At 41.5% G+C, this 26,131-nt stretch overlaps 1 protein-coding gene across 1 annotated transcript; it reads left to right on the forward strand.

Annotated features, from left to right (window-relative positions):
• Window positions 1-406: 406 nt before the first annotated feature.
• On the forward strand, window positions 407-21,403 carry grb7 (growth factor receptor bound protein 7). The gene is made up of 15 exons (XM_085285384.1): window positions 407-536; window positions 6,483-6,651; window positions 8,283-8,400; window positions 11,646-11,802; window positions 11,877-11,998; window positions 14,155-14,229; window positions 15,272-15,409; window positions 15,504-15,614; window positions 16,507-16,605; window positions 16,689-16,772; window positions 16,858-16,974; window positions 18,783-18,840; window positions 18,945-19,032; window positions 19,860-19,953; window positions 20,043-21,403. The coding sequence occupies exons 2-15, from the start codon at window positions 6,488-6,490 to the stop codon at window positions 20,187-20,189; spliced, it is 1,572 nt and encodes a 523-aa protein (XP_085141510.1). The 5' UTR covers window positions 407-536; window positions 6,483-6,487; the 3' UTR covers window positions 20,190-21,403.
• Window positions 21,404-26,131: the final 4,728 nt, after the last annotated feature.

Below are 26,131 nucleotides of genomic sequence, written 5' to 3' on the forward strand. Positions count from 1 at the left end.
AAACTGCAGAGACACTCCCAAGGGACGTGTGAAATAAGTAAAACTATAGTAAAACAAGAGGCTCTGGATGCAAAATGACCATTTGATCTATGAATCATGGGTAAAACTACCCATCAAAAGAGATTTCTCCTCAAATTCTTTCCTTTTACCTGAGTCCACCCTGCTTTACTGGCTCAGAATATTCTGTGTTCAGGTTTGATTCTGTACTCTCTGCTTTATGTAAGTGTCTTGGTATTTTCCAGGAGAAATAAAAATGGCACAAGAGTACATGAACCCGGAAGGTACAGACATGTTTAAACTGTTTTTTTTTAATCCGTAAACGGCAGCAAGGGCCTCGGCGAGGGAGGGGGAGGGGCCACCGTGCACACCTGACGCACTGGCTCCTCCCCCTCTCACCTCTTTAGCACACATACGCAGTTATCGGCTTTCTGTTTGGCTGCCCTGGGTTAGAAAAACGCGAAGCTCAGCATCAGAGTAGGATATTAACAGTATGGTTGACAGCTGAAACCCGCCAACCTAACAGACGGAGTTTACAGGTAAGTCTTCAAAGATGGTAACTGGTTGTCAGAACAGGTGCAGGCTGGTTTTGTAGCACGTATGAAGCTTTATCTTAAGTCAAGGTGTCAGCCGAACTCGGCCGAATTGGCCGTTGGCTCAATTTAAACTAATTACGTATGTGTTTAATTAGACGGACACTTTGTAAAGACACTTGTACCATTTTTTTTTTCGTGGTTTCATTAAAGAGTTCTGGCGCCGTGCCTAGAACTCACCTGTGTCGGCTTGAGTTCGGGCCTTATTGGGGCTTCCAGGGTGCACAGCTCGTTATTTATTGTTTGCAGATGCGGTAAGAAGCGCGATGTGTCGAGAGAACTCAAAGATTCCTGAGTCCATGCTTGAAGGCTTTAAGGTGGACTTGAGAAATCAGTTTATTTACCTAACAAACAAATATTTCCCAAATAATGTTAAAATGACTCGTGTAGTCAACCGAACTTGACCGAATTGATCACTGTTTTTGTCTTAATGAAATACAGCTGTGTTCAATTGGACTGATGTTATAGGAAAGCACGTGGGCGATTATCCCACAGTTTGACTATGGAGTTCTGTGACGGCGCTTACGCCTCACCTGTGTTAGCTGTGATTTGGGACTTAATTGCTGCTGTCAGTTTGTACAGCTGGCTCTCTTTTCATTTACAGATGTGATAAGAGGCTGTGAGCTGACCCAAACATTCCCCGGGATAAGCTTTAAGGGTTTGAGTGTGACTTGTGAAATGAATTCCTTCCCTTGAGCGCACTGTGATTTCGCCAATAAAAGATTACATCTAGGGATGGGTTTAGCCGAACGTGGCCGACTTTATCATTGGCCTGGTTTCAACTAAATAACTGAATGAATTGGACAAAATAAACACGTTTAAGACACTTTTCTTAATTTTAGTATTAAGTTCTAGCGCTACATCTGTACCTCACAGGTGTTACGTTTGCTGGCAGTTTCACTGACGCCTACAGATAAATGTGTCACATTTCTTAACATAAGGTCGAAGCTTTAATGGGAAATTATGAAACAGTGTTTCTTAGTTGGCGGATAAACGCCTACACTGCCAATCAGTGATAAGTGTTTTCCCTCCATGTGTCGGCATGTTTCAGGTACTGTATCTACAAGAGGAGCCTTATCATTGGCCTACTGTAAACTGTACTGTTGGATTATAATTCATTCCGACTTTTAGTAGTTGTAAAGGAAGTTGGACTTATTTATCCTAATAAATCAATCAATAAAATGTCATTTTCACAAGTTAAATCATTACAAGTGAGAGATTTCATAGTAGAACGAGTATATTGCAATGTGTGTCAATGATAAATGATCAATCACATCTGAGGTAGACCTAAATGTGGCAAAAAAAAAAACCCTTAAAAGTCAAGTCTTAAACTGTGAAATGAATAATTTTGCCACTGGTGAAGCATTTATTCGAGGGAAATTTGATTATGGAGAAACAGGGTCACTACTTCGCTAATAAAATGGGATGATTTGCCCCTTATTAATAAGGAATGATACAAAATCAGATATATTAAACTAATGAGCTTCAGAGGTTTGAGACTTTTATCTGTTAGATATTTTAAAGACCCCAGAAAATTGTTGCCAAATGAATGAATTATGAAAATTAGCCAGATTTAAACTGTTATTTTAGTAGTAATCAGTCTGCAGCTGATACAGTTAAACTGCTCTGCTGTATTGTGAGAAGGCCCTTTCTTAACAGTGAAGTCAATCAGACGTGACTCGGTGAGGGTTTGTTTCTTTTGCAGTCTGAAATGAATACTTTGATATTTTAATGTGTAACTCGGGTTTGTGGTACTTTATTTGTAGTGATGGGGATTTTTCGCGTGCACACACGCCATTTCAAGCAGATGAATAGTGTTGGCAGCCCTTGACTTGAAGTTGCAGATTTCATTCAGCTGCTTTGAGGTCCACCGGTGCTTTTCTTCTTTAAACGCGTGTACACCTGTTCACACATGGCTCTTTCAAACTGGGGAGATTTTGCACCACTAACCGCTGCACACTGGGTGTCTGTGTTTGAACAGGGCAGTGTTATTGATCTGCTGTTTTGAGAATAAAGGCAATGTTCGGATACCCCGGCTCTGATGTAAGGATGGTGTTTTTTAAAAAACCTGCAGACTGGCAGCACAGCTCGTCACCTGCTACGCGATCTGCATGGCAATAACAAGGAGACAATAAACCCAGTCAGTGTGCTCTGGGTTCATTGTGTCTGTACAGCGTAGACATTCAGGGCTTTTCTGAGAGAGGACAATGTCTAATTGTTCGAATATGAATCATAAAAAATGCGTGTCAAAAGTGACGAGTCAAGTTTTCAAATTGGAAACAAACCTTGTTTCGAAGGCCTTTAATTGGCAGCTTGGCATAATTTTAAAATGAGAAATCTGATAAATGACAGGAGCGTGATAAAATTCAGATCAAATCTGAGGTGTAAAACTGACAGCAGCGAGGTGGTGGAGCAGGTTTACTGCCGATGGTACAATTGATGGTGGTTTGCTTGAAATGTCATGAAGCAAAACTCTGAACCACAGTGAACCTCGCAGTGAGAGCAGGGGAGACTTCTAGGCTGCTTCAAACTAGAGACGGTGTGTATGAGAGCTGTGATGGTGGAAGTAATAGTGAAATCTTATTTTGGGATAAAATTGTAAGGTACTGCAATGCTTCCTTTGTTGCGTCCTTTAGCAGAGGATATACTGGATCCTCCTTAATGCAAGGAAAAGAGCTGATGCCATCCAATAGTACATATGTTCGCTTTCTTACAGTGATCAGTGACACAGATCATGCAAATGTTAATTTGCAGTTTTGTTTGGTTTCGCTTCCCTTTCATGCTGTGACCCACTGATATGGTTTCAACCTTAAAAATTAGTATTAGTTTTAACCTGAATTTAAGTGTTGCATGAATTAATTGAACTTCAGGCACAGAAAGCTTAAATGAAGGCAGGAGCTGCTCTCGATCATCATTTCTATTTATTTGAAATTACAGCTCTGGCAGTGAAGTGGTATTTTTCACCAGTGGCTCAGGAAAGCCAGTAAAAACTCAGTGGGTAAAGTATCGAAGATTCACCTCCTGGATTTTAGTTTGACGTCAGCAACATGCAAGCGCAGAAAGATTCTTTTCTTTTTTGTTTTTGTTTCCTCACGTCTTTAGGAGTTATCCTTCTCACCTTTCCTTGATCTCATGACTTTTTTTTCATCATGATCAAGGAAAAGTGTTTAGGAGAAGCGTCACAGGTATATTTGTCTGGTCGGTTTGCTGCAGACGGCTTTTTGCACGACACTTTTTGGACCCGTTGGCAAACTGATGCAGAATTATTAAAGTGAGATGTTGCCTGATGTGACTGAATGTGCTCTGGCAGATTATCATTTAAGGAGAAAAGATCGGTTCACTAAAATAAAAATAAACTAGATTAGACGGAGCAACAGAAAGTTGTATCTGATGGTTCAACATAAATCTTGGAAGAAGTATGGAGGAAATGTTTTTAGCGTTTCAGAATAAACAAATGTCTTAGAAGATAGACATGTCTGTGTAAGATGTCTATCACATGGCTAGCGCCTCTCCACCAGCTAAATATGAAACTTAAAAAAAAGAAAGAAACCCTTGTTAGCGGTGAACTCAAAGTAAATACAATGATAGTAAAACTGTATTAACCCTGCTTTTCCAGCTTTTATGAACCTGTAACTCTGTTTTTATATAAGCTTGACTTGTATTTTTTTTTCTAGAATTTGCTTATAAATGATTAAAAATGATTTTTAAGAGGTTTGTATTTGATAAAATCCTAAAGTATCCGAGCGGGTACTTCAATTATTAGTGGCAATCAGTACTAGTTTGAGAAGAGATCTTTGAGAGAATGTTAAACTGTTTTTGTTTAAAATGGTTCAGCTCCAGGAAAAAATGCAAATGCCATCAATCCTCTTCTGCTGATCCTTTTCATGGGTGCGGGGGGGCTGGAGCCTGGAGCCTATCCCAGCTGTCTTAGAGCGACAGGCAGGGTACACCCTGGACAGGTCGCCAGTCTGTTGCAGGGCTAACACACGCACACAGACAACCATTCACATCTATGGGCAATTTAGTTACCAATTAACCTATCCCCAGTAACTGCATGTCTCTGGACTGTGTGAGGAAGCCGGAGAGAATTCACGCAGACACGGGGAGAACATGTGAACTCCACACAGACAGACCCCGTCCTGAAAATGCAAATGATTTAAAAAACAAACAAAACGACACTAAAACTTCATGCTTTCTTTTATTTGATACAAACCAAATCAGTGCTCTCTGTTGCAGCACGGTGTGGGTGTTTACGGAAATGTTCAGCGACCTATAAGGAAATCTGTTTTCATATTCAGACGGTGCGCCGCAGCAGTAGGTGTTTGTGGAAAATCAGGTTCACATTTATCTCGGGCTGTCTGCCACACAGGTTTATTTTCAGAAAGACAAACATGACTCAACCGAGCTGTTGTTCTAGTAGTATTGTATGCTAATGCGTGTAATTGTTATGTTATGAGAGGTATTTTGTTTATCGCCAATTTGCACAAACATGGTGACAAAAAGAGCTTCCGGAGATCAGCAGCAGATCTGAAAAACAAACCTCTATGTGCAGTAGTTTGTCAACATATGGTTAAAAACTAAACCTCCTTTCTAATATTACTGTCATGAATTAAAGAGAAGAGAGAAGCTTAAGTATTCCCTGAGATTATAAATGATAACGTGTGAGGTTGTGTGGTTTTAAAAAAAAAAAAAAAAAAAAAATTTTATTTGGTGATCTCAGTGCAGGCATACACATTTCAGTACTTGTTATTAGGAAGTGAAGCAGTATTATTTTTCTGCTCTTATTATCTTCATGTTATATTGAAGATTTTAATTCAAAACAAAGAAATTATATTTAACTGAAGTGTGGAGATAATTTTTGGACCAGCTGCTCGTCTGTGACGTGTTCACTGACATGTGGTGACTCGCGGTGCTCTGAACACTTCGTAGTCCTGTCGCTGTCTAAAGCCCACAGCCTACCTGAGCACTGATCATGTAACCAAGAGAACCGTTGCTTATTGAACATTTTCTCCCTTTCAGATCATAATCTGTAAATTATAAAGGCTATGTGGGGAAAAATCTCAGATCATCTCCGACATTCAAACTCACTTCCCTTAAATTGCGTCTCTCCCTCCTCTCCCCCCATTCCTTCCCCATTCTGATGCTCGGTTTGAACTTCTGCTGTTGTCTGTGTTAGTGAGGCGATGAGCAGGTGTTCCTAATAAAGTAGGTAGTACCTCTGAATGGCAGTGGCATAATATCTGTCTTTTATTTTGAAAAACTTATGAAAGTAGTTTTGGTGAAATGAATGAAAATGAGGCAGATACAAGAGATTGTTACCCTACAGGCTTAAACTTTTAGAAAAGGCCAACATAAGTAACACAGAAAATGGGCTTGAAATTGTATCTAGTCAATATGTTTTGACTAAACCATCAATATAGAACATAATCCTGAAACAATAGCTAATGAAAAATACTGGATATATACAAAATAATGTAAAGTTTGTCCAAAAACATCCATGATGGTTTAATCCTAAACTGGCTGTAGGTGCGAATGCCGTATGACAGCTGGCTCCAGCCCAACCATGACCCTGATTTGGGTAGTCAAAAATAAATGGATGGAAAATCTGGAATCAGCAGGAAGTGTTTACTGTTTCTATTAATATCGCTCCAATAATGCAGCACAAATGTTGTTATGCTTAATCTCACATTTGTGACGTACAGCTGGCTGATTAAGCTTTAAGTATACATTTAGCACTTGGAACACTCCCTCTGTCTGAGTAAAGGTCAGCAGTATTTTGCATGTGGATTTCACCAGCAAGGTCATTGCAACAAGGACGACATCGGCTATAATAATAAACCTGAGCTCTCGAGCAGCCTGTGACTAAGGGCTGACCTTCACCTTTGCCCTCAGGTAACATGATGGAGGTGGCAGGTTCATGGTCAGAAGTGTTTGAGGGCTCAGAGACGAAGGAGGAATCGTCCGAGACGCTGTTGGGCAGCTCTACTCTCACTCTGGCTCCTCTGGTATCAGACTCGCCATCCATCCGCCACTCCCAACCCATCCTGATTACCTCAAACAGGTACGACCAGCACACACATTAGTCACGGTGACTGCTCAATACACACACCATGGACATGAATCATTAAACTCATGAAGGAGGTGGATGTTGACTCAAGTCAGTGACTCAAGAGTCATCTGATGTTTAAAGAAGTGAGTTTCTGTTCCTCCCAGCAGATGTAATAAATACTGCGAGCTGTCAGTGGGTAGATGTCACACAGGTGCTGTTTGACTTCTTTTCTTTGCTGGGGTTCTTTATCACGGCTTGATGGATGAGCTAAGACAAAGAGAGCGACGTTCTCATGATGCAGAGATGTCATCACCTCGGTGTCAGCGCAGTAAAATGAATAGGTGTTCCACGTTAGGCAAGATCAGGAAGAGGAGACCGGTTCCTCTTTCCAGCAGTGGGAAAAAGAATATAGGCTCTCCCACTGCTGCAGTCCCGTCCCCCCCACACACACACACACACACACACACACACGATTATGAATCATTTAGCTTTATTAGTGTCCATGAGTGGGCTGATATCAGCCCAACAGCTAAAACAGTATTAGATAACAGCATCTGTCTGCCTCTTTCACTTTCCCTCCAGCTGTAAATTATCTGACCTGTCTTCTTCACTCTGCATGAGCAGAAGAGGTAAAGGCATGTTATACAGCTGGAAATCTCACAGCAAATGCAGCACTATGTGAGGAGTGCACTTGGAAAAGTGGCGCATAAATATTTACGTGACTTTAAAACTAAAGGAAAAAATCCAGCTGTGTCAGCTGAGACTTAATAGGGTGACGGGGATGATTCCCATGAAACCTGGGAAGAAATCCAGACTACATTCATGGTTTAATATTCGATTTAATTGATGTGTTGCTTACAAGTTTTAGCTGAGCTGTGACTAGACCTGGCAAGTTTTATAGAAATTCAGGTGCAAGGCTGAGGCGCCCTGTTTTAGGTTTATCATGGTTTTGAACAGTTATCATCTTAGTCTGCACATCTGGGTGAGAGGAATATTCCAGGAACTATGACACCATTTTTTTTTTCCCGATTGATCATGAGATGAGGCTTTTATAGACAACTTGTTCTTTAGCAGGTAGGTCTGCAGTGTAAGTTACCATGGTGATATATGTGGTAATAAGTGAGCACCCATGAAAACCCAGGCTTAAACCTCACTAAGTCTCAAATCCTGCTTGGTATTGCAAACCACCTGTAATCTCAGACTAAAGGGAGACCCAGCTAGGATCTCGAGCTGCTCATCACCAGATACCGATGACTGGCTGCTAATGAATGTTGTCTTGGTACCTTACCTGACCTCTCAATGTCTGATCAACGTGCAATATGAGTGCAGGCCTGCAGGGGCGACCTGTCATGTTGTTGAGTTTATGTGCACGCTGCAGTTAGCTACGTCAACTTCTGTCTCAAACACGTGAGACTTGTTGTTGGGATTCATTTGTCTCAATTCTCAGCACCAATAGATATGAATATAATCGACTTCATTGTGTCTGCATCATGCTTGTTACAGTAGATAATTTTTTTTATCATCAAGATAAATATAGAACATTACTAGGCTTATCATTTAACTGCACAATGAGCTTATTTGTCAGTTTTTCTGAGTTTGCCTCATTTTGATGTCGTTGTGTTCTTTCTGTCTGAATGTTTCAGGGCGAAGGGCGTGGAGTCGTTCTCTTCCTCTGTCCCGTCCATACCAAACCCGTTCCCTGAGCTTTCCAAATCTCCGGTGCTCATCAGTTCATTTCCACCACAGTCGAGTGACAAACATGTAAGTGTCCTTCCTAATCAGCTAATTCAGAGATCCAAGGTAACCCTTTAAATGTTTCCAGTAGTAAGTATTCTTTTTGTGTTTTTAATAGCTCTAAAGTCTCTTTATTTTGACTATTTTGTTAAAGTGACCACTGCATGTTTAATCCTTTCATTCCCCATTTTCAGTTTCCCTGAATTCAAACCTCATTTCAGACTTTCAGTCATGCCTTTTAAAAGAATACGTTTTACAATTCTGCAGGCAAATTATCATTAATCCACCTTTGAAAGCTGTCCCCAGTGGATCCTCCTGTTTTTTTTTTTTTTTTTTTTTTTTTTCTTCTACATTAGGTTGTAATTTCAGTTTCACTTGCGGCTAGAGGAGTTAGAAAGTACGACATGGAGAAACACTCTGTTGGTTTAGGTCTTTTATTTTCATGGGATTTATTGTACTTTTAGAAAGTGTTTGTTTGGGCTAATCAGAGCTTCTACTGAGTGAATTCCATCACACCTGCTTGGCTGACAGGTGCTATCAGAACACGGGGCCTTTACCTGTCTGATTGTGACTGACAGCAGAGCTATGTTGCCATGCCTGCATGGACTTATTTTGAATCACAAACACTGCCAGAGTAAGCATGTCTGCAGTTACATCAGCATGTCAGCGTGTTGCGCGAGCCAGCTGTGGACTGGATTTATTACTTCACTTTTTTTCTGAATATTCCACCAGAAAATATCGATGCTCTTACCTTTTGTCACCCTCGATTTGAGTGACGTCTGCGTGAGCTGAAATGCACTCGGCGTGACTTAACTTTTTGTTCCCCTGAGGCAGTCTTCAGGTCTTTCCAGGGTTCAACAAAATCAGTGTCCCAATAGTCAGTAGACTTCCTTCTCTTTAAATGAATCGTTTGAGGTTAGTGAAACTGAGTGTGACTCTGCGTGGGCTTTAAGATGAAGCTGCAGCCTGCCTTCTTTTACACATGGCCAGCAGCACAGAGGCGCCATGACTGGGACGGTGAACCCAGGTGGAGTGAAAAATTTATTTTCAGGTTCGACAGCAGACGCGCTTCATTAGCGTATCACAATCAAAAACCCAGTGAAAGTCTTTTTGTCACACCACCTGCTCAGCAAGCTTAAAGGGGAAGAAAACAATCTTTTCAGCTGCTCCCATCCATCACCAGCAGCTCCACACACAGCGATAAAATACTGAAACTAAAGCTGATCTTTGCTGCCATCTGTAAAATCACAGAATGGTGAGTTCATCCAGATCAAGAAGCTGAGCGAGAGAGTGAGTCCAGCTTTGAGGCCACAATTTGTGCACAGGAGTTTAGTCATGCAGACACAAGGAATGGCCAAAAGCACTTCCATAAATAATAAATCCTTTTTCCACTTTGCTGTGGAAGAACTTGACTGTCCTGCAAAGAAACCTGAACTCTGTTCCTCCAACACACCGTCTCTGAGCCGGGATGTATCCATGTTGGACCTTGGTAAATTTCTGACTCCCTGCAGCTGGTTAAACATCTGGTGCTGGCACAAAAAGCAGAGGATCTTTGCACAAGCTGATTAATTGGGTTTTAATTTAATTTACCATTTTGGTTTCCAAAAATTCTGAAAATGAAATGATCAACTCAAATGCACAGGTAACATTGAGCCATCAAACAATTAATTTAAAAAGTTTTAATTTAGTAATCTTGATTAAAAATAATGCATCCTGACCTGTTTTTGATCCCATCAGTAGCAGGAAAAACTAAACCAGCGCAGGATGCAAAGTCGTTAATGGAGCATTAACCTGAAAAGAAACAAACGAGGGATGAGATTGAAATGAATCTGGAAACACAAAAGCTCGTGAACAGAGTCGTGAGTCAGCTGCGTGTGGGCTGCAGAAGATTTTCAGCTTTCCAAATGGGCTGTGGCGATCTGGAGGTTATGAATGACTAGCATAGAGGATAATCTTCACTCTTTGCTTTCCATTAGCGCACATGTGCATGAGTGTAAAGGTGTTTGTAGTAAACCAGTGAAACCAGTTCCTTTTGGATTAAAAGATAAAATCATGAGCTTTGTGTCTTAAATACGGAAACGTATGTATTTATCTTTTTCAAATGAGCCGAGTGAATAGTCCGTGGACTGACTGGATGCTGACCTGTGGGGATTTCAGCTAAAAGAATTTTCCTCCCCCATAATCCCACTTGGTCAATGGGTACCTATTATTTATTATGTCTGACGCAGTCACTCGCCCAACCAGTCTGGACTTAATTGATTGACAGGCGCAGGTTTCAGGGGTTTCTGGTCGGGCAGGTTCGTTGTCTTTTGCTTGAAAGCGTGCTGCGAGATCCAGACAGTGTCAGACAGCAGCGCTCTGTCTCATCCTGACCGGTGAATAACCTGCACTCAGTTCACCTCAGCAGCATCGGGAGTGCATGGACACGACTGCTTCATCGGTCTGTTTACTTCAGCGTGTGCAGATGAAGATGGGAGAGGATTGGGTCTGAAGCCTGCGGTGTAGATGCTCAAAGTTAAGATGCAAACAAGATGAAGACTAAAACAAGCCTCGCTCATGTCACACTAAAATTAGGAAGAATTTAAAAGTCCTTCAATTTAAGTGTCAAGGCTTATTAAATACATTGTGGCTGTCTGACGTTGCACAACAGTTGGCAGGATCTTGGCTGCTTGTCTCGAATGCGCTGATGTTGAAACGGTGCCAAAACCAGCTGCAAGACCCGTGTAGCGCACTTGTTTGCGTCTCAGTGCTGTTTTTACCTCGCACTACAGTTGTTCCACAGGTATAGCCAGTGGTGCCAGCAGTGAGCTTGATATCATACTGTGCACGTAGCGTCTAGCACCTCAGTGGTGATACGAGCAGAGCATCTGCAGTCTCTCTCCAGGATCCTAAATGCTGCTTTTAAAAAGCAGTTTTCATTGGCTCATTCCAAATCCAACACTGATCTATTTTCCTCATCTGGTTATTATAGTTTATTTATTGCCTGATGTGGTTGTGATAATTGTCACTAGGTGGTACGGCAAGTGTGTAATTGGAGGTAATATGAACCTCAAAGCTGAGTCTCACACTGAATTCTTAAAACGGAGCGTTCTTCTGCTCCTCCCTTAACTCGGTGACCTATCACTTATCATATGAAGTTAGATTTTGTTTCTAATTTTGTTTTAACAAAGATTAATATTAGCATCAGCTGACTTCATTATGTGTGAAGTATTGGATAAAACATGATGTTTTTGGTAATTTTGTGTGTGTGTGTGTGTGTGTGTGTGGTTCAGGCGATTAAGGTGTATGGAGAGGACAGCCATAGCAGGTCGGTGTGGGTTTCTCCAGGAGCCACAGCCAGGGAGGCGTGCCACATGTTGGTGCAGACGGCTCACTGCAGCGACCAGGAAAACTGGGCCCTCCTCGAAGTCCATCCCACCCTCGGTCTGGGTAAGACGACGCGGTGAACGAACCTTTTAACTGCGGCATGTCGAAATTTCTCATACCTCATCCTGTCTCCACAGAGAGGTGTCTGGAGGACCACGAGGTTGTGTTGGAGGTTCAGGCGACCTGGTCTCTGAAGGGTGACACGAGGTTTATGTTCTGCAAGAACTACGCCAAGTACGAGTTCTTCAGGAAGCCAATGGTATGCAGCTAGCCGTTTGTTTAAAACCATGTGACAATGCAAATCTAAGGAGAGAACTCTAAGATGAATAACCCTTTTTCCTTCTTGCATAACAGCAGACTCTGAGCAGAGGTATTTTCAGCGTCTTTATTAAACAAGTCGGTGCAGTGGATGTTAATAAGGCCTGACGTCATGGTGGCTTGATTGTCAGGTTGCGTGCTGGTGCAGACACACTGACTTAATTCCTCAGATATTTCATTACATCGACTCTGTGCTGTCACCTGTGCTGTTAAACAGAAACGACACTTGAAACGCACTGAAAACAGTCCCGTCCCACAGCTCTCTAACGTGTGCCCACACTGCCTCCAGAAGGCTCAGCAGTGAATAAGATCATACATTTAGGCCTTAAACTTGCACAGTTGCATAAAGCAACAGAAATTGTGAAGCACAGTTAAAGATGATGTTAGTGAAAGTAAGAAAATACTGCATTCTCTGAAGTGTTGCTAAATTATGTCACATTAGTGGCTAACGCTAGCATCCATGCGCTCAAGCTGAATGTGGTTAAATATGAATGCCAGTTTCCTCTGATTAACTTGCAGCTGCACATTTCTTAAAGCCAAAGCACTGCTGGACCACACTGTCCTCACAGAGAGGGGGGAGCTGTCAGGGATGCAGACTGGGGAAACTGTCCTCTCCTCTTCAGTACATGTCAAATAATTGGTGTAACTGCTCCTATTATACATATACAGGGCTTGAAATTCATATTTCATAGTACAGTTGGCTGGAGTTCCTCCTTAAATGTGTAGCATGTAGTTGTGAGTGTAATTGCAGGTTATGCATTTTCCTCTTCTTGCCATAGATTTTAATATCTGCAATCTCTGCTTTTGTCTTTGTTTTGGTAGTTTTCTTTTTGCTGTCCTGTCACATCTGCATCTCATCATGGTAGATTTTACAGATCCAGAAGTGCATTTTAAGTTCAAACCCTGGATATACTCGGGGATATTTTAAGATCAGATTTTAAAATAATTTATGTAAACTTTATTAGCTTTTCTCTTTGTCCTCTTAGCCTCGTGTTATTTTCCATCAGTTGACGTAGGTTGGCGTTTTGCTCCTGCAGCTCTCTGTTGGTGTCTTGAGTCTGATCGCAAGAGCTTTTGAGCAGAGGGTGCACACCGGGTGTTGACCAAGTCAGATGTTGGTCCACCTCTGCAGCACATCTGGCCCATCTTTCTGGATCTGTGAAGTGTTGAGCTGAACACTGTTTGTGGGGATTTTCCCACGTTGTAAATGCTGCATTTGCTCAATGCTGCACTGAAATCAGTCGGTAACACAGTCCAGTGACTCCAGCAGACACTTTGCCTTTCTGGGATTGTGTAAAACGTTTCTGCACGTTAGCACCTGTCAGACAATGGGTGTTATTTTCTTTCCTCTGGTGCTGGAATTACCCATCCAGCCACATTTGTGGCTACAGCACTGAAAACAAAAGCTGCAGAGTAAATGTTCTTTATTTAATCTTTGCTCGGTCACATTACAACATAAATGCTTCACTTTGCAGACTGTTGGATGGTTTCAACAGTTTTTTTTTTTTTTAAAATCTGATGATGAAATTTCTTTTGTGGGTTTTAATTTTGTTTATGCATAATTATCTTTTATAGCAGTTATGCAAGTCCTGCGAGTGCAGTTATTCCTTTATATGAACGAGATTTTAATGCCAATAATAAGAGTTTGTTTCCTCGTTGGTTTTCCATCAAATCTTCACGCTCCGGGCACACTGGGTATTAACCGTCTGCGTTAGTGTTAAATTTAAGTTGATGAACGTGCAGAAACCTGCATGTTTTAAGCTAACAAAACCACAGCAGCCGTCTCCCTCTGGGCACTTTGAAAGTGCCAGTTTGGCACCAGTTTGATTTCTTTGTGCACACGACTGGAAATTTACCTCGGGCTTTTTCTGATCACCTCTCATTTTATTAAATTTTTTTTTCTCTCCACGTCTTGAACAAAGGATCATGATTGGTGGAAGGTGTGGTGTATATTTATCTTTGTGTAGTTTGTCGTGTTCCCTGCTCACTGATTGGTTGGATGATGAAGTCACAGGAGGAGAAGAAGCTTCTTTGTCATGTAAATGAGTGTCTGATCGTTTCAGGGGTATAATGACAGTCCTCTGCTTCTTCTCACAGCTCTTCTTCCCAGAGTCCATGATCTCCGACAGCGCTGATGTCAACAAGGGTATGACGTCATCAGAGCTCATTAAGGTAAACCATCCTGAAATCAGAAGCTCAATCACAACGGCTCGCTGAAAGCACTGCTAGATCTGTCAGCTCAGAGCTTAATGATGTTTAATGTTGCTGCTCAGTGGTTTACACTGCGAAACCAAAACGTCTTAAGATTATAATTGACAATGTAAAATGAAACGTGTATTTACAAAGGTTCAATCAGAATGATAGGGTACAGCCAAAAAAAAGAAATGGGTCCAGCATGAATATTACTAAAAAGTAAAAAGCCAGTATTTGTTTTTAATTAAGTTTTAATAAAAAAAAAAAACTCTTACTGATGCATGGAAAAACCAAACGACTGGTTAAATTGTTTTAATCACATTGAAATTCACATTTCAAGACTTTTTTTTTTCTTTTTTCATTAACTCAAAAGAACCAACAAATCAGACTCTCTGGGTTTCTAAGAGATTTAACTCACAGAAAATCTGTATAAAGTTTAAAGATTTGGGGCTCTGCGTTTGAACTTTAGAAAAAATTGCAATGTGTCGTCTGACCTGCAACGCTTTGAAAATTCTGCCAGTCTTGGCTGGCTGTGCTCTACACTCGGCACTGATCTGGCTTTCTCCAGTTATGATGAAGTATCAGTACCGTAGTGCTGGCGGAGAGTCAAAGCCAAGTTCTGATTTGATACCTGTGCTGGATTAAAAAGCCGTAATCCTCACTGTGAGGAAAATACTAGAATGAATATATATATTCATAGCCTTTCCTTTTTTGTTTTCTTTAGGTCACGAGCAGTTGTCCAAGCATTTCACTACATATCGTACTGTGTATGACTGTGTACGTGACAAATAAAATTTGAATTTGAATATTTTTTAATCTGAAAAGCATTGTCCTTGACTCTGCTCTTAAAACTATTTAAAACAAAATATGAGAGAGATGCTTTCAAAATGCACATTTACTCGTGCCTAAATCATCTGAGTACTTGGAGTCTCTGAGTGCTGAAGTGCTTTCAAAGTATGGAAGTATGTGATTTGAGGTTCCTGCAGTAATGCTGTAGTAATGAGTCGTGTTTACTCATCAGAACCTGCTCAAGTCTGGGACCTGTCCGGAGATCCAGGGTTTCCTGCATGTTAAAGAACCAAGTCGAAAGGCCTGGAAGAAGGTCTATTTCTTCCTGCGCCGCTCGGGACTCTACAGCTCCAGCAAGGGCTCGTCCAAGGTCAGCAGGTCCAGCACAGTCACAGACTTTAGTCACAGTAACTACATGACCTCTAGTTTGAGTAAATCGAGGTTCTGTGTGTGTCTTCGTGCAGGAGCCTCGTCACCTGCAGTATGTGGCTGATCTGGGCGATCTGAACGTCTACACTGTGGTGAACAGCCGTAAACTATACGGAGCGCCGACAGACTTCACCTTCTGCATTAAGGTGAGCTTTTTTTTTTTTTTTTCTTTTCATGTTTGTTCAGTCACCTCTTCAATTTAGCATTCCTCTTGCCTGTGTAGTCTTTGTGGCTCATTGAGTCAATAAAGATCACTTTCACTTGTCACACGAAGAAGGAAACGGGTGGATTAATGATGGCTCTGAAGCCATGACGGTGAACCTGCACGCACAAAATCAGAACTCCTTTGCTGAGATGTGGCATCATTCCTGTTTTCTTTACTGCAGATTAGCCGCTGAATTGAAAACACACATGGGGAAAATTTGGCCTGGAGGCTGGATTGAGATGGTCAGGAGTCCAGTTCCTGATATCCTGAAAGGAAAATTAAATGACACCCAAAAATCGCTACAAGCTGCAGCATGGTGTGCATGTGGAGCAGCTACATTGTCTAAATTTATTAATGATACTAAATATAGTTTGACACGGAGTTGTGGTGCAAATATTGGCTTTCTTGTCATTGAGCTGGATGTACGCGGGCGCCACCATCTTGGACTAGGGTTTGCGAAAATGGAGCACTGGCTCTCCTCCTGCTGCAGGTTCTGGTTGGAGGAGTCCTCCATCTCACAGTGGACGACCATGCAATGAGTCTCACAGCAGCTCAACTCATCAGTCAGCCAATAGCAGCTTCTTATGGCTGCTGGTAGCACTGCATGTTTTGATTTGTTAGATTTACACTGAATCGAATGACGATCTTTTTGTTTGCCATGGAAAATAAAAGATTGGGGAGCTGTGTGTGTGTGTGTGTGTGTGTGTGTGTGTGTGTGTGGCCCAGTCTCTCATATTGAGACATTTATTTCTGTTTTATTCTAAGTTTTGGCAGTTTCTTTCATGTTTCTGTGCACCTCCATTAAATATACCTTTTCACTTGTGTTTGCACAGCCTTCCAAAAATCCCATCCGTGTTCAGGACCTGAAGATCCTGTGTGCTGAGAACGAGCAGACACGAACTTGTTGGACGTCCGCCTTCAGATTGTTCAAGGTATTGTCCATATTTATGCAAGAAACGCCTTGTTTATCATTTTATTTTCCATGTGTACTTACAACCATCTTGTGTGCTGTCAGTACGGGAAGCAGCTTCAGCGTAACTATGAGATGTCCAAAGCAGCTCCACAAAAAGTGGAAGGATCCAAATTAGCAGATGGCAAAGTGAGCTCCTCACACACGATGCACAGAGTTTGAGCCTCTTTGGATCGTCCTCATGTTCATGCTCTTCTTTTATCTGTGTGGGCAGTCAAAGTCGGAGGCTAGCCTGGTGGCCATGGACTTCTCTGGGAAGGCTGGCGGGAGGGTCATCCAGAACCCGATGGAAGCCCAGAGTGCAGAGCGGGAGGAGGGGCTTGCATGGAGGGTAAGGATGGAGGGAGGTGCTGATGCAGGACCAGACCCCCATTTTTAATTTAAAGAAACTATTAATGGAGCACCTTTCCAGCACGTTAGTACAGTTTGGTCCTGGTTGGATAGTGTCCAGTGATTGTACTCACGGGTTTGCAGCTGACGTGTGCTACCTGAGAGCAGTGAGGCTGATCCAGAACAGCTCCGGCCTGTGACACTGACGGCGAGTTGGCCGAGACTCCAGAGCTGATTGGAAGAGTCATAAAATCCCTGTTAGCTTTATATGCAACGTTATGACCCCGTGTAAAGCACAGCTTTTAATAACATCACTGAAGCAGAAACTTTAAAAGGACACTTGTACGGTTTTATATATAGAAACAAAATTATTTTAGCGCTCTCAGATGAAAGTAACCCCCCCACCTCCCCCTCTGAGGCTTCAGAGCTTGCTTTAAAATATTCCAGTGATGGTTGTCAGCATTTCCACTGCTGCACAGCAAACGGTGACTGCTGATTAACTTGGCATACTTTATTTTTCTTAATTGTAAACTTCCCCTTTACAAACACAAGGTTTGAGCAGCAGCCGGGAGGAATGAACATATTTGGAATATCTACTCTCTGACATCCTACAGAGATGTGCTTCGAGCGGCCTCTGAATCACAGCTCGGGTTTCACTCAGTATGTCCAGATAATCCCTGTGTGAAACTTGTGAAACGTCTTTAATCTGAGCATCCATCAAACTTGCTGTAAAGGCTTTAAAAGGAAACCTGGTGAGGATGCTTATGTAATGTGGTTTCAGCTCGACCTCATGGCGAACAGTGAATGGTCACAAAATAACATCAATAATTGTCTTGTTGTTTTGTTTACATTCAGCCCAGAATGCTTGAAATGTCTGCAGCACAAACTAAATGTTGTGGACACTCTTAACCGTTCACCCGTCGCTGTGGCAACCAAGGGAAAAAATGTCAGACCATTATATTCAAACTAGAATCATAAAAAGTTTTTATTGCCTTGCTGAGAAGTTTTACTATTTAAACCTAACAGATGACAACACCATTAAAATAACTAATGGGCTAATAAATAAACATGAGTGGTGAAATGATCCATGGCAGCGTCAAACCTCCGGCATCCAAATGTGGACTTTTTCACGATATTTATTTTTTTTAAAAGTGAAAAATATTCACTTTGTGTACATCGATGCAAATTGGTACATGTGAGATGGGACCAATGGGAAAATTAATGGAAAAATCTAAATTGGTTGCTGACGGAGGAATTTAGACACCACAAGATGTCTTATTTTTTTTATTTTTTTTCCCCGTTCCACAGTGAGTGGGTGCTGCTCGCCGTAAACAGCAGTCAGAGTGAGGTGTGCCTGCGGCAGGAGAGCAAATCCTTCTCTGCACCGTCCATAGATTTTTCACTAGGCGCTCTTTGGAGGGGAAAAAGTCACTAAATCAGCAACTGAAGCCTGACAGCCACTGCTGTCGGGGAGAGAGAGAGATGTCAGGCATCCAAGCAGAGATGGTGCAGGCTTTATTTCCACATTTAATAAAAACATGCATATTTATACAGATCTCTAAAAGGGAATAAATTCTTTTCACAACAAATATCTGGTACAGATGTAGACCTTCAATTCTTCATGATTTTCTCTTCCACAGAAATTTAGATTCCCTGTGTTTGATCGGCGTTTGCTCTTAGCTTGATGTGATAAACCTAGACTACAGCTAACTCACCACCCAGCCTGAGATTACTGTGTTTTGTTTTGGGAGGCGAGGTGACTGATGTTTCAACTGGTTTCTCTTGCTTGTTTTTCCTTCTCTGCCACAGAGGCGAGAGGCCCTGAGGTGCAGTCTGCCTAACCTGAACTCTGCTGTGAGCCCTTCCTGTAAGTTCACATGAGTGGAGATGTGGGTCGTTGTCTGGGGGTGGTTGTGTTTTTTTTTTTTGTTTTTTTTTTTTTTATTTTATTTATTTTTATTTTCTTATTAGCCATCCACAAGACCCAGCTGTGGTTTCATGGTGGTGTTTCCAGAAAAGAAGCACAGAGACTGATAGAGAAGCAGGGGCTGGTGGACGGGTGAGTGATAAAGGCATCACATCTGTAAGAGTGTCTTGTGGACTGATCGTTTGTATTCAAGTAGTTGTGTATGGAGAGTATTTAGCATGCGAATGTAAAACTGAGGTTGTGCTACTGCTATTAATGTTAGCCAAACACACAGATGGGGACAGATTATCTGTCTCATCCGGACTGGGTTAGGTCACCTAGAAGGAACTGGAAAGGCCCACTGCTCTACTTAGCCTGCTGCCACCACAACCCAACCTCAGAGGGAACATGGTGATGCCCTTATTTCTCCCTTTTGTTATTCTCAGAGGGAACCACTGACACTTTCTGCTCATCACTGAGCTGAAAGGGTTCCTGTGCGAAGCGTTACCATCTTTACTTACAATTCCTAAGTAGTCCACAAAGCCTCATTGGTGCTCGATGGCTCACTGGAAGGCTTGCATGCTGCTACCATGTTTTGTTACAGCTCAGCTCCCATGAATGTTTCACCATATTTGCTGGGCGACCTGATTTACTTGCTCAATACAGCTTTGTGGGTTTTTTTTGTTTTGTTTTTTTTAAACATGAACAAAGTTTACTTCTTGCAGTTGCAATCTTTAACCTGTAGAGGTCGCCTCTCATGGTGCTTTTGTGCAGTGTACTAAAATACTCCATACAGCATCCACCCTGTCAGATTTAATAGAGGAAGGTTTCAGTGATGTGCTGAAGATCATATATTTGGGTTTACTGGCCAAGTTGACATAAAGCATGTCCTCTGTGTAGCTCTACCAGTGATCCCACAGGCTGAAGGATTGTCTGTCGTGCATTTCTCTCGCAGTTTTAACTCGAGCTGCTTTTTGCAGGATGTTCCTGATTCGTGACAGCCAACAGCACGCTCAGTGCTTCGTCCTGTCGCTGTGCTATCAGCTGAAGACCAAACACTACCTGGTGATCCCAGTGAGTTCCCTTCATTCAGTCCCTGCTTAAAAGGAGAAGCCTTCTGTGCGTATGACGCGCCCTAATTTTGATCATCTTCGTGTTTGCAGTTTGAGAACAGCGGCAGGAAGTACTACACCATGGACGACGGCGACACGCTCTTTATTGACCTCCTGCAGTTGGTCGAGTTTCATCAAATCAACAAGGGCATCCTGCCAGTGTGCCTCAAACACCCCTGCGTCTGCGTAGCACTATAAACCCACAGCTCCTTCACCTCACCTCTGCCCAGCTGCATCACCACCACCCAAACTCCCCACTCAGGTTGTCAAAGAAAATCTCTCACTGCAGTGTGATGAATTTATCAGGCTGTGGGATGAGGACTCGAGGGAAGACGGGCGAAAAGCATACTCTCTGCTCCTCCTCCCTTTGGTTTTAAACACATTCTCCACATCGTGCGGCTCCAGACTGTAGCGTTTTTTTTTTTTTTTTAAATTTTAATTAACGAGCAGCGGCCCCACCGGAGACGGTTTAATTAGCCGCGTTAGACAGACTTTTTAGCGCTTTGGGGACCATGTTGATGACGTGCACTTTGATTCGGATCCATGCTGCGGCTGCCATGAGCAGTCAGACTTTCACTGTGTCGAGCAGCACCAGCGAGAGGAGATGGTGTGTGTGTGATTCTCACCTGCACAGTAGAAGTGTGGCCAGCAGAGGGCGCTCTGACTCAAAGCTCAGAGGAATTCATGGATTTCTCAGCTCAGCGTAGGAAGAGAGCATGTGTGGATTACTGAGAACATTTAACCATACAATGCACCTGGTTGCAATCATGTAGCATGTAAATTCTCACTCTCCTGACTGCAGTTTTTTTTTTTTTGTACTTGTATTTGTGCCTTAAACAGAACCAGCTTTAATTCGTGTAACAGTAAAAGCTATTTCACTGCTGTATTTGCACAATGATGGTGAAGGGGAATCTGTCTTGTTTTGGTTTTACGAGAGTAAAAAGCTAACTGCAGAGGAGATGCGGTCAAAGCTATACATCAACTCTGTCGTAACCCTTTATTTTATAGGTTGATGATTTCTGACAGTTTTCTGTGTAATTGGGGAAAGTGTAGTTTACACCAAAAAGCAGAGCTGGTGTTGAGGTGGAGAGAAAATGCAATAATTACAAAATGTTTTTCTGCTTAGAATTTATTTGGAAAATATGCACCAGCTTTTTTTTTTTTTCTTTTTTTTAAATTAAAAATCCAGCAGGGGGGAGGGGGGCGATTGACTACACTTCATTTTTGGATTTTATCATGAAGATTTGTTGCTGAAATGTTTGCATGTATACCCACATGGGCATTATTCATTCAAAGACAAATTTAGTTTCCACTCATTTTATTATGTTGAACAGCATTTGTGACTTTTATTGACATGAAATGTTTTCAGATGTTTTATATGTTGAATAAACTTTCATATTAAAGATTCTGAATTTAAAATGATTATTTTTACTACTCAAACTTTGATCAGATTAAGTAAAGTCTGTTAAAGCATAACAAAGGGATGCCAGCCTGTCCAGTTTGGAGCAGAAACCACTGCGAGCCTGTTTCAGCTCCTTTAGTGCAAATGGACGTGACTACAGGTGCGCTGGAGAGGAAATGAGACTACCTCCATGGAGGTCATGGTTTAACAGGTGACCACAGCTTGATGATCGCTCCTCGTCCCTCCTGACTCTAGCTCTTTTGTTTTTTGTCCTTGTGGCTGGTGGGTTTGCATCATGCCTACAGTCCATTTAGGTTGCACATAGTCCAGCTCCTCCAGGGTGGCACATTTATGGGCTGTTACACGAGAAAAGAGCTGATGAAGGACCTTAACCCAGCAGCATGACTGGTACCTGACCTCCAGTGGGCTCCTTCAGCATGTTTTGGCCAAACTGTTAGACACCATGAGGTGACACGCAGACCTGATGTCCTTCAGTCAGACCTGTGCTAGCACACCGCTGTTCAGTTGGCGTCAGCCTGAGAACACACAGAACTGGCAGCTCTGTTATCGGCACCCTGATCTCATCGCAGACAGCAAATTCACACTGAGCATGTGTGACAGATGTGAAAGAGTCTGCAGAGACCGTAGATGAGACCATCATCCAGCATGACCCGTTTGGCAGTGGGTAAGTGACGGTCCGGGGAGGTGTATCCTTGTTTTTTTGTTTTTTTTTTTTTTGTTTGTTTTTTTTTAGGCTCCATTTGTTTCTTGTTCTGTTTCCCATATTTATGACACATTGAAAAACATCAACTATAGTTTTTAATCAATTTCATGCAAAAAGGGGTTAACCTGAATCATCTCGTGCGTTCATGCTAGGTATTAAGTGTCTGCCTTGAGGCTTCTGCAGCAGTAAATCCTATTAATCTGGGTCTGTTATCCACGATTCAGTGCAAACATCACAATGTAGTCATTCGAAGTGGAAAATTACAATAAAATCAAAGCTTGCGATGGTAAAAACATTCACAGCTATCCATTATGTTTGCCAAATGAATGGAAATTCATATCAAAGGGGCAAAAAAGTCGCAATTAATGTTACAAGACACTTTTACAATTTGTTAAAAAAAAAAAATCTCTCTCTCTCAATCACAGAGGGACCTGTAAAGTCATTGCTGAGGTTTAGGTGATGTCACAAAGTCAGCTTAAGATTAATTAAAGACTTCAGTAAAAAACAAACTAAAAAGTACTTCATTTTAATGACATCTGGCCAGTATGGAGCTTAAAGATTATATAACGATACAGAAACTTGGTGGTACATGGGGGGGGGGAAGGGCTCACAGACCCCTCAGAACTATCTGCTGTGTCATTAAAGAGGCCCACACTGACTAACCCTAATGTGGCTTTGTTTATGCATTGATTGATATGGTGTACAGTATCTGTATTGGCAGGAACTCAGATTCAGAAGTATTTCCTCTAGTTTATGATATATTTACATTATGTTTTGTCCATGTTTGATGTAAATATTCAAGATAAGTGACAGAAAATAAGGCAAAGCTGAATAACTCCACTTTATAAGGTAGCATCTTCTAGTTTCTGAATGTTAAACACATGCTGTGAGACACAGGTACTCATGTCTGAACAAAATAACCTCTATGTTAGCTGACACGTCATCACTTCCTTTGCCTGTGCCATCAGACAGTTTTGACAGCCCATCTGGATCCAACGTGACGCATGCAATTTGTCTGCATGACTGACGCCGCTCTACCTGCTCCCTGGTTCTTTTTCATACTCTTGTCTTTGGTTCGTGGTCAGTTTCTGTTCTTTCCCCTCTGTGACGTCTTCCCTTCGTGAATTCTTGCCATCCAGATACTGTAGGATCAGACTGAGGATCTCAATAGCAGAAAAGCTTTTAACAACTTTTTTCTAAGGGAAAATAAGTGCATACAACAGATTAACTAGTCATAGATAACTGTCCCACAGCAAACCAGTGTTTTAGCAAGTTGGTAAAACAATGTAAATGTAAAAAAGCTGCCTGGTGGAAGTTACGAGGATCAGTAAAGATCTGAACCTTCACCTCTGCTGTCTGACACTGAAGCAGAGAGAGCAGCAAGTTTATTCCTCCTGAAGTAAAGACTTAAAACATACATAGTAAAGGAGGGTCTGCCTGTGGTGTCCCTCTGCGGGGACTCTCCTGCTGCATGATGGGAAACCCTGTTGATAAGACGATTCAATTCTTTTTCTTCTTTGAAGAAAAATAGTGTTTTTGATTTATTTTATTCATATTTTTATGTGGCATGGTTTTGCTGACATCTTCAATATTTTCTTTTGCATTTTATTTCTGGAAAGACTTCCGGTGACTTTAGTGCAGAAAAGTCACGAAACATTTTCCTGAAGACGCTCCGAGCGAAGGGCCCGCTCTGACTTAAAATAGATTACTGTGAAGCTTTTAACAGCCTCCAAACTAGATGAACATTAAAAGACAAATCTGGAAGCCCTTTGGTGGAGCAACATGAAAGGCTGCCTTAAGGTTACTGTGCACAGATCCTCTGCTGCTGCAGAAGCTGAAGAGCTGATTTCTCCACTGACCTGCGCTCTCGCTCTGTGTGTGTGTGTGTGTGTTTGTGTGTGTGTGTTTGTGTGTGTGTGTGTGTGTGTGTGTGTGTGTGTGTGTGTGTGTGTGTGTGTGTGTGTGTGTTTAAATACCAGTGTGCTCGGGTAACCCTTCCTCTTACTGCCAAGGCGTTGCTATGGCAACAAATTCTTTTCTCTGTTGGCCTAGATGGGCAGGTAAATTAAAGGGTAAAAGAGACAGAAGGCAGACAGGTCAGGAAGGCTTCAAAAAGAGCCGTGTGAATGAGCAACACAATTAGGGCTACATGATAACTGATTTAATTTCTTTGGAGAGCCCGAGTGGAAAAAAGAAATGAGTCTCCTCAGCTCAAGTTCAATAATCCATGAAAAAGAGACGGAAGAAATAATTTTCTAATCTTTTCAGGAGGGGAACTGAGAGCACGCCTTTAGGTTTTAACACTCAGTGCAAGAGTCAGATATTTAAAAATGAATCCAGCCAAAGTGTGTGATTCAATGGGCCTGTGTTTGATAACTCCTGGTGCGGAAATCACTGAATTTGGATCAGCAGCTTGAAATGATAAAGAAACGTCTGCCATTAAAAGTGCATCTGAATATATGATCAATCAAATCCAAAAATAAATGATCAAATAAATAAAATTAAGCTCCTGATGTCCTGCAATTTTTTTGTTTGCTTTTTGTGTGCATAAAATAAAATTCACTGAATTCATCTATCATGTCTGTGTGTACAATAATCAACAAGGGAAAAACTGATACTAACTTTGATACTTTGTCTCTTTTCAAACTGTTGTCATTTTCTTGTGTCTGCTATGTTTCTAATATTTTTGTGTTGCATTAAAAGTTGCATGAACACACATTTTCTTTGCAGCAGCATAAATGCTTTTGTCGTCGTGGGAAACAGGAACCATATTTTAAAAAGAAACTACTTTGGTTAAAGTTTGGTTAAAAAGGAGCTCGAGTTTACCGACCTGTTTGTACTGTTTTATGCTTACATGTGTTTACTCAGAGTACCTGCTTTGAGCTCGTCTCCCTGCCCACCTTACCCACTCTCACCCTGCACAAGAAGACTTTATCTCATTGTCACTTATCTGACCAACGAACTTTTACTTTGTAGCTTTCTGCACTGTGTGCTGTGCTGGAGCTGATAGCAGAACATGCACCGTTTTCTAAGGTTGTAAAATGCAGTCATTAGATTTCAGTTGAAAGTAAATGACTTTACTGACCTTTCTAAATAATAATTACAAAGCTCTAATTCTCTAGTTTCAGCTTTTACTGCTAATTATCGTTCAGTTGAGTGAACTTTCTGTTCTAAAAGGTGTGTGAGAAGCTGTGAAGGACATTTGTTTACTCTTACTTTTAAAATGTGATGCACAAAATAGTTAATTAGCAAACTGGCTGTTAGTAGGAATTAAAATGCAGACTGTGTTGCTTGGCTGGGATCGATGCTTAGAAAAGAGGAGAAAATTGTAATTTTTCAGCCTTTCATGCACAACTGGAAGGCAGAGAGATGCTGATGCTTCTTAAACTCTTAGCTTTTCGTTTGAAATCGCTTCTCTTACAGGTTTGAATCGTGGCCTTTGTGAATGAAGCCGGTCCACTCTCACCTCGATGTTTAGTCTTTTTTTTCTTTACAGCAAAATGACATGCAACTCAGGTCAAGTGGTGCTTTAGAAATGCCCTCAGATAAAAAATATGGTCATGTTGGCTCCTTGTCAGCCTGACCGACTTTCAGTCAGTGCATGCTGGGATAGCTTTAAGGGACACGGTGACCTTCACTAACACAGGCCAAATGAAACTGCACATTAATTTGTAGCTGTGGCAAATGATACTGAGATACAAATATACAGGATACGGAAAGGAAAAATGTTTCACCCTCATGTTCAACACACTGAAATCCAAACTCTCACAAAAATGATGAGGAAAAAGAGAGAAACAAGTCTCAGACCTTTAAACACCCAGTGTTTGGTTTTTAATATGAATGAACATTCTAGTGGAATGTTTGACATTATTTATCTCATCCAATATGTTTTAGTCTATGACTTCTTTTTTTTTAACAAGTAAAATTTAAATTCCTGAGAGAAAATTATGAGAAGAAAACTCAAATCTAAGAGGAAAAAATAAAAAAATTATATTTAAAAAAACTTTTTCCTGA

This window comes from Mchenga conophoros, linkage group LG8 (assembly GCF_057382185.1).
Source record: "Mchenga conophoros isolate Kocher_MC1m ecotype Shallow Benthic linkage group LG8, M_conophoros_male_GT1.1, whole genome shotgun sequence".
In the NCBI taxonomy this organism is placed as follows: Eukaryota; Metazoa; Chordata; class Actinopteri; order Cichliformes; family Cichlidae; genus Mchenga; species Mchenga conophoros.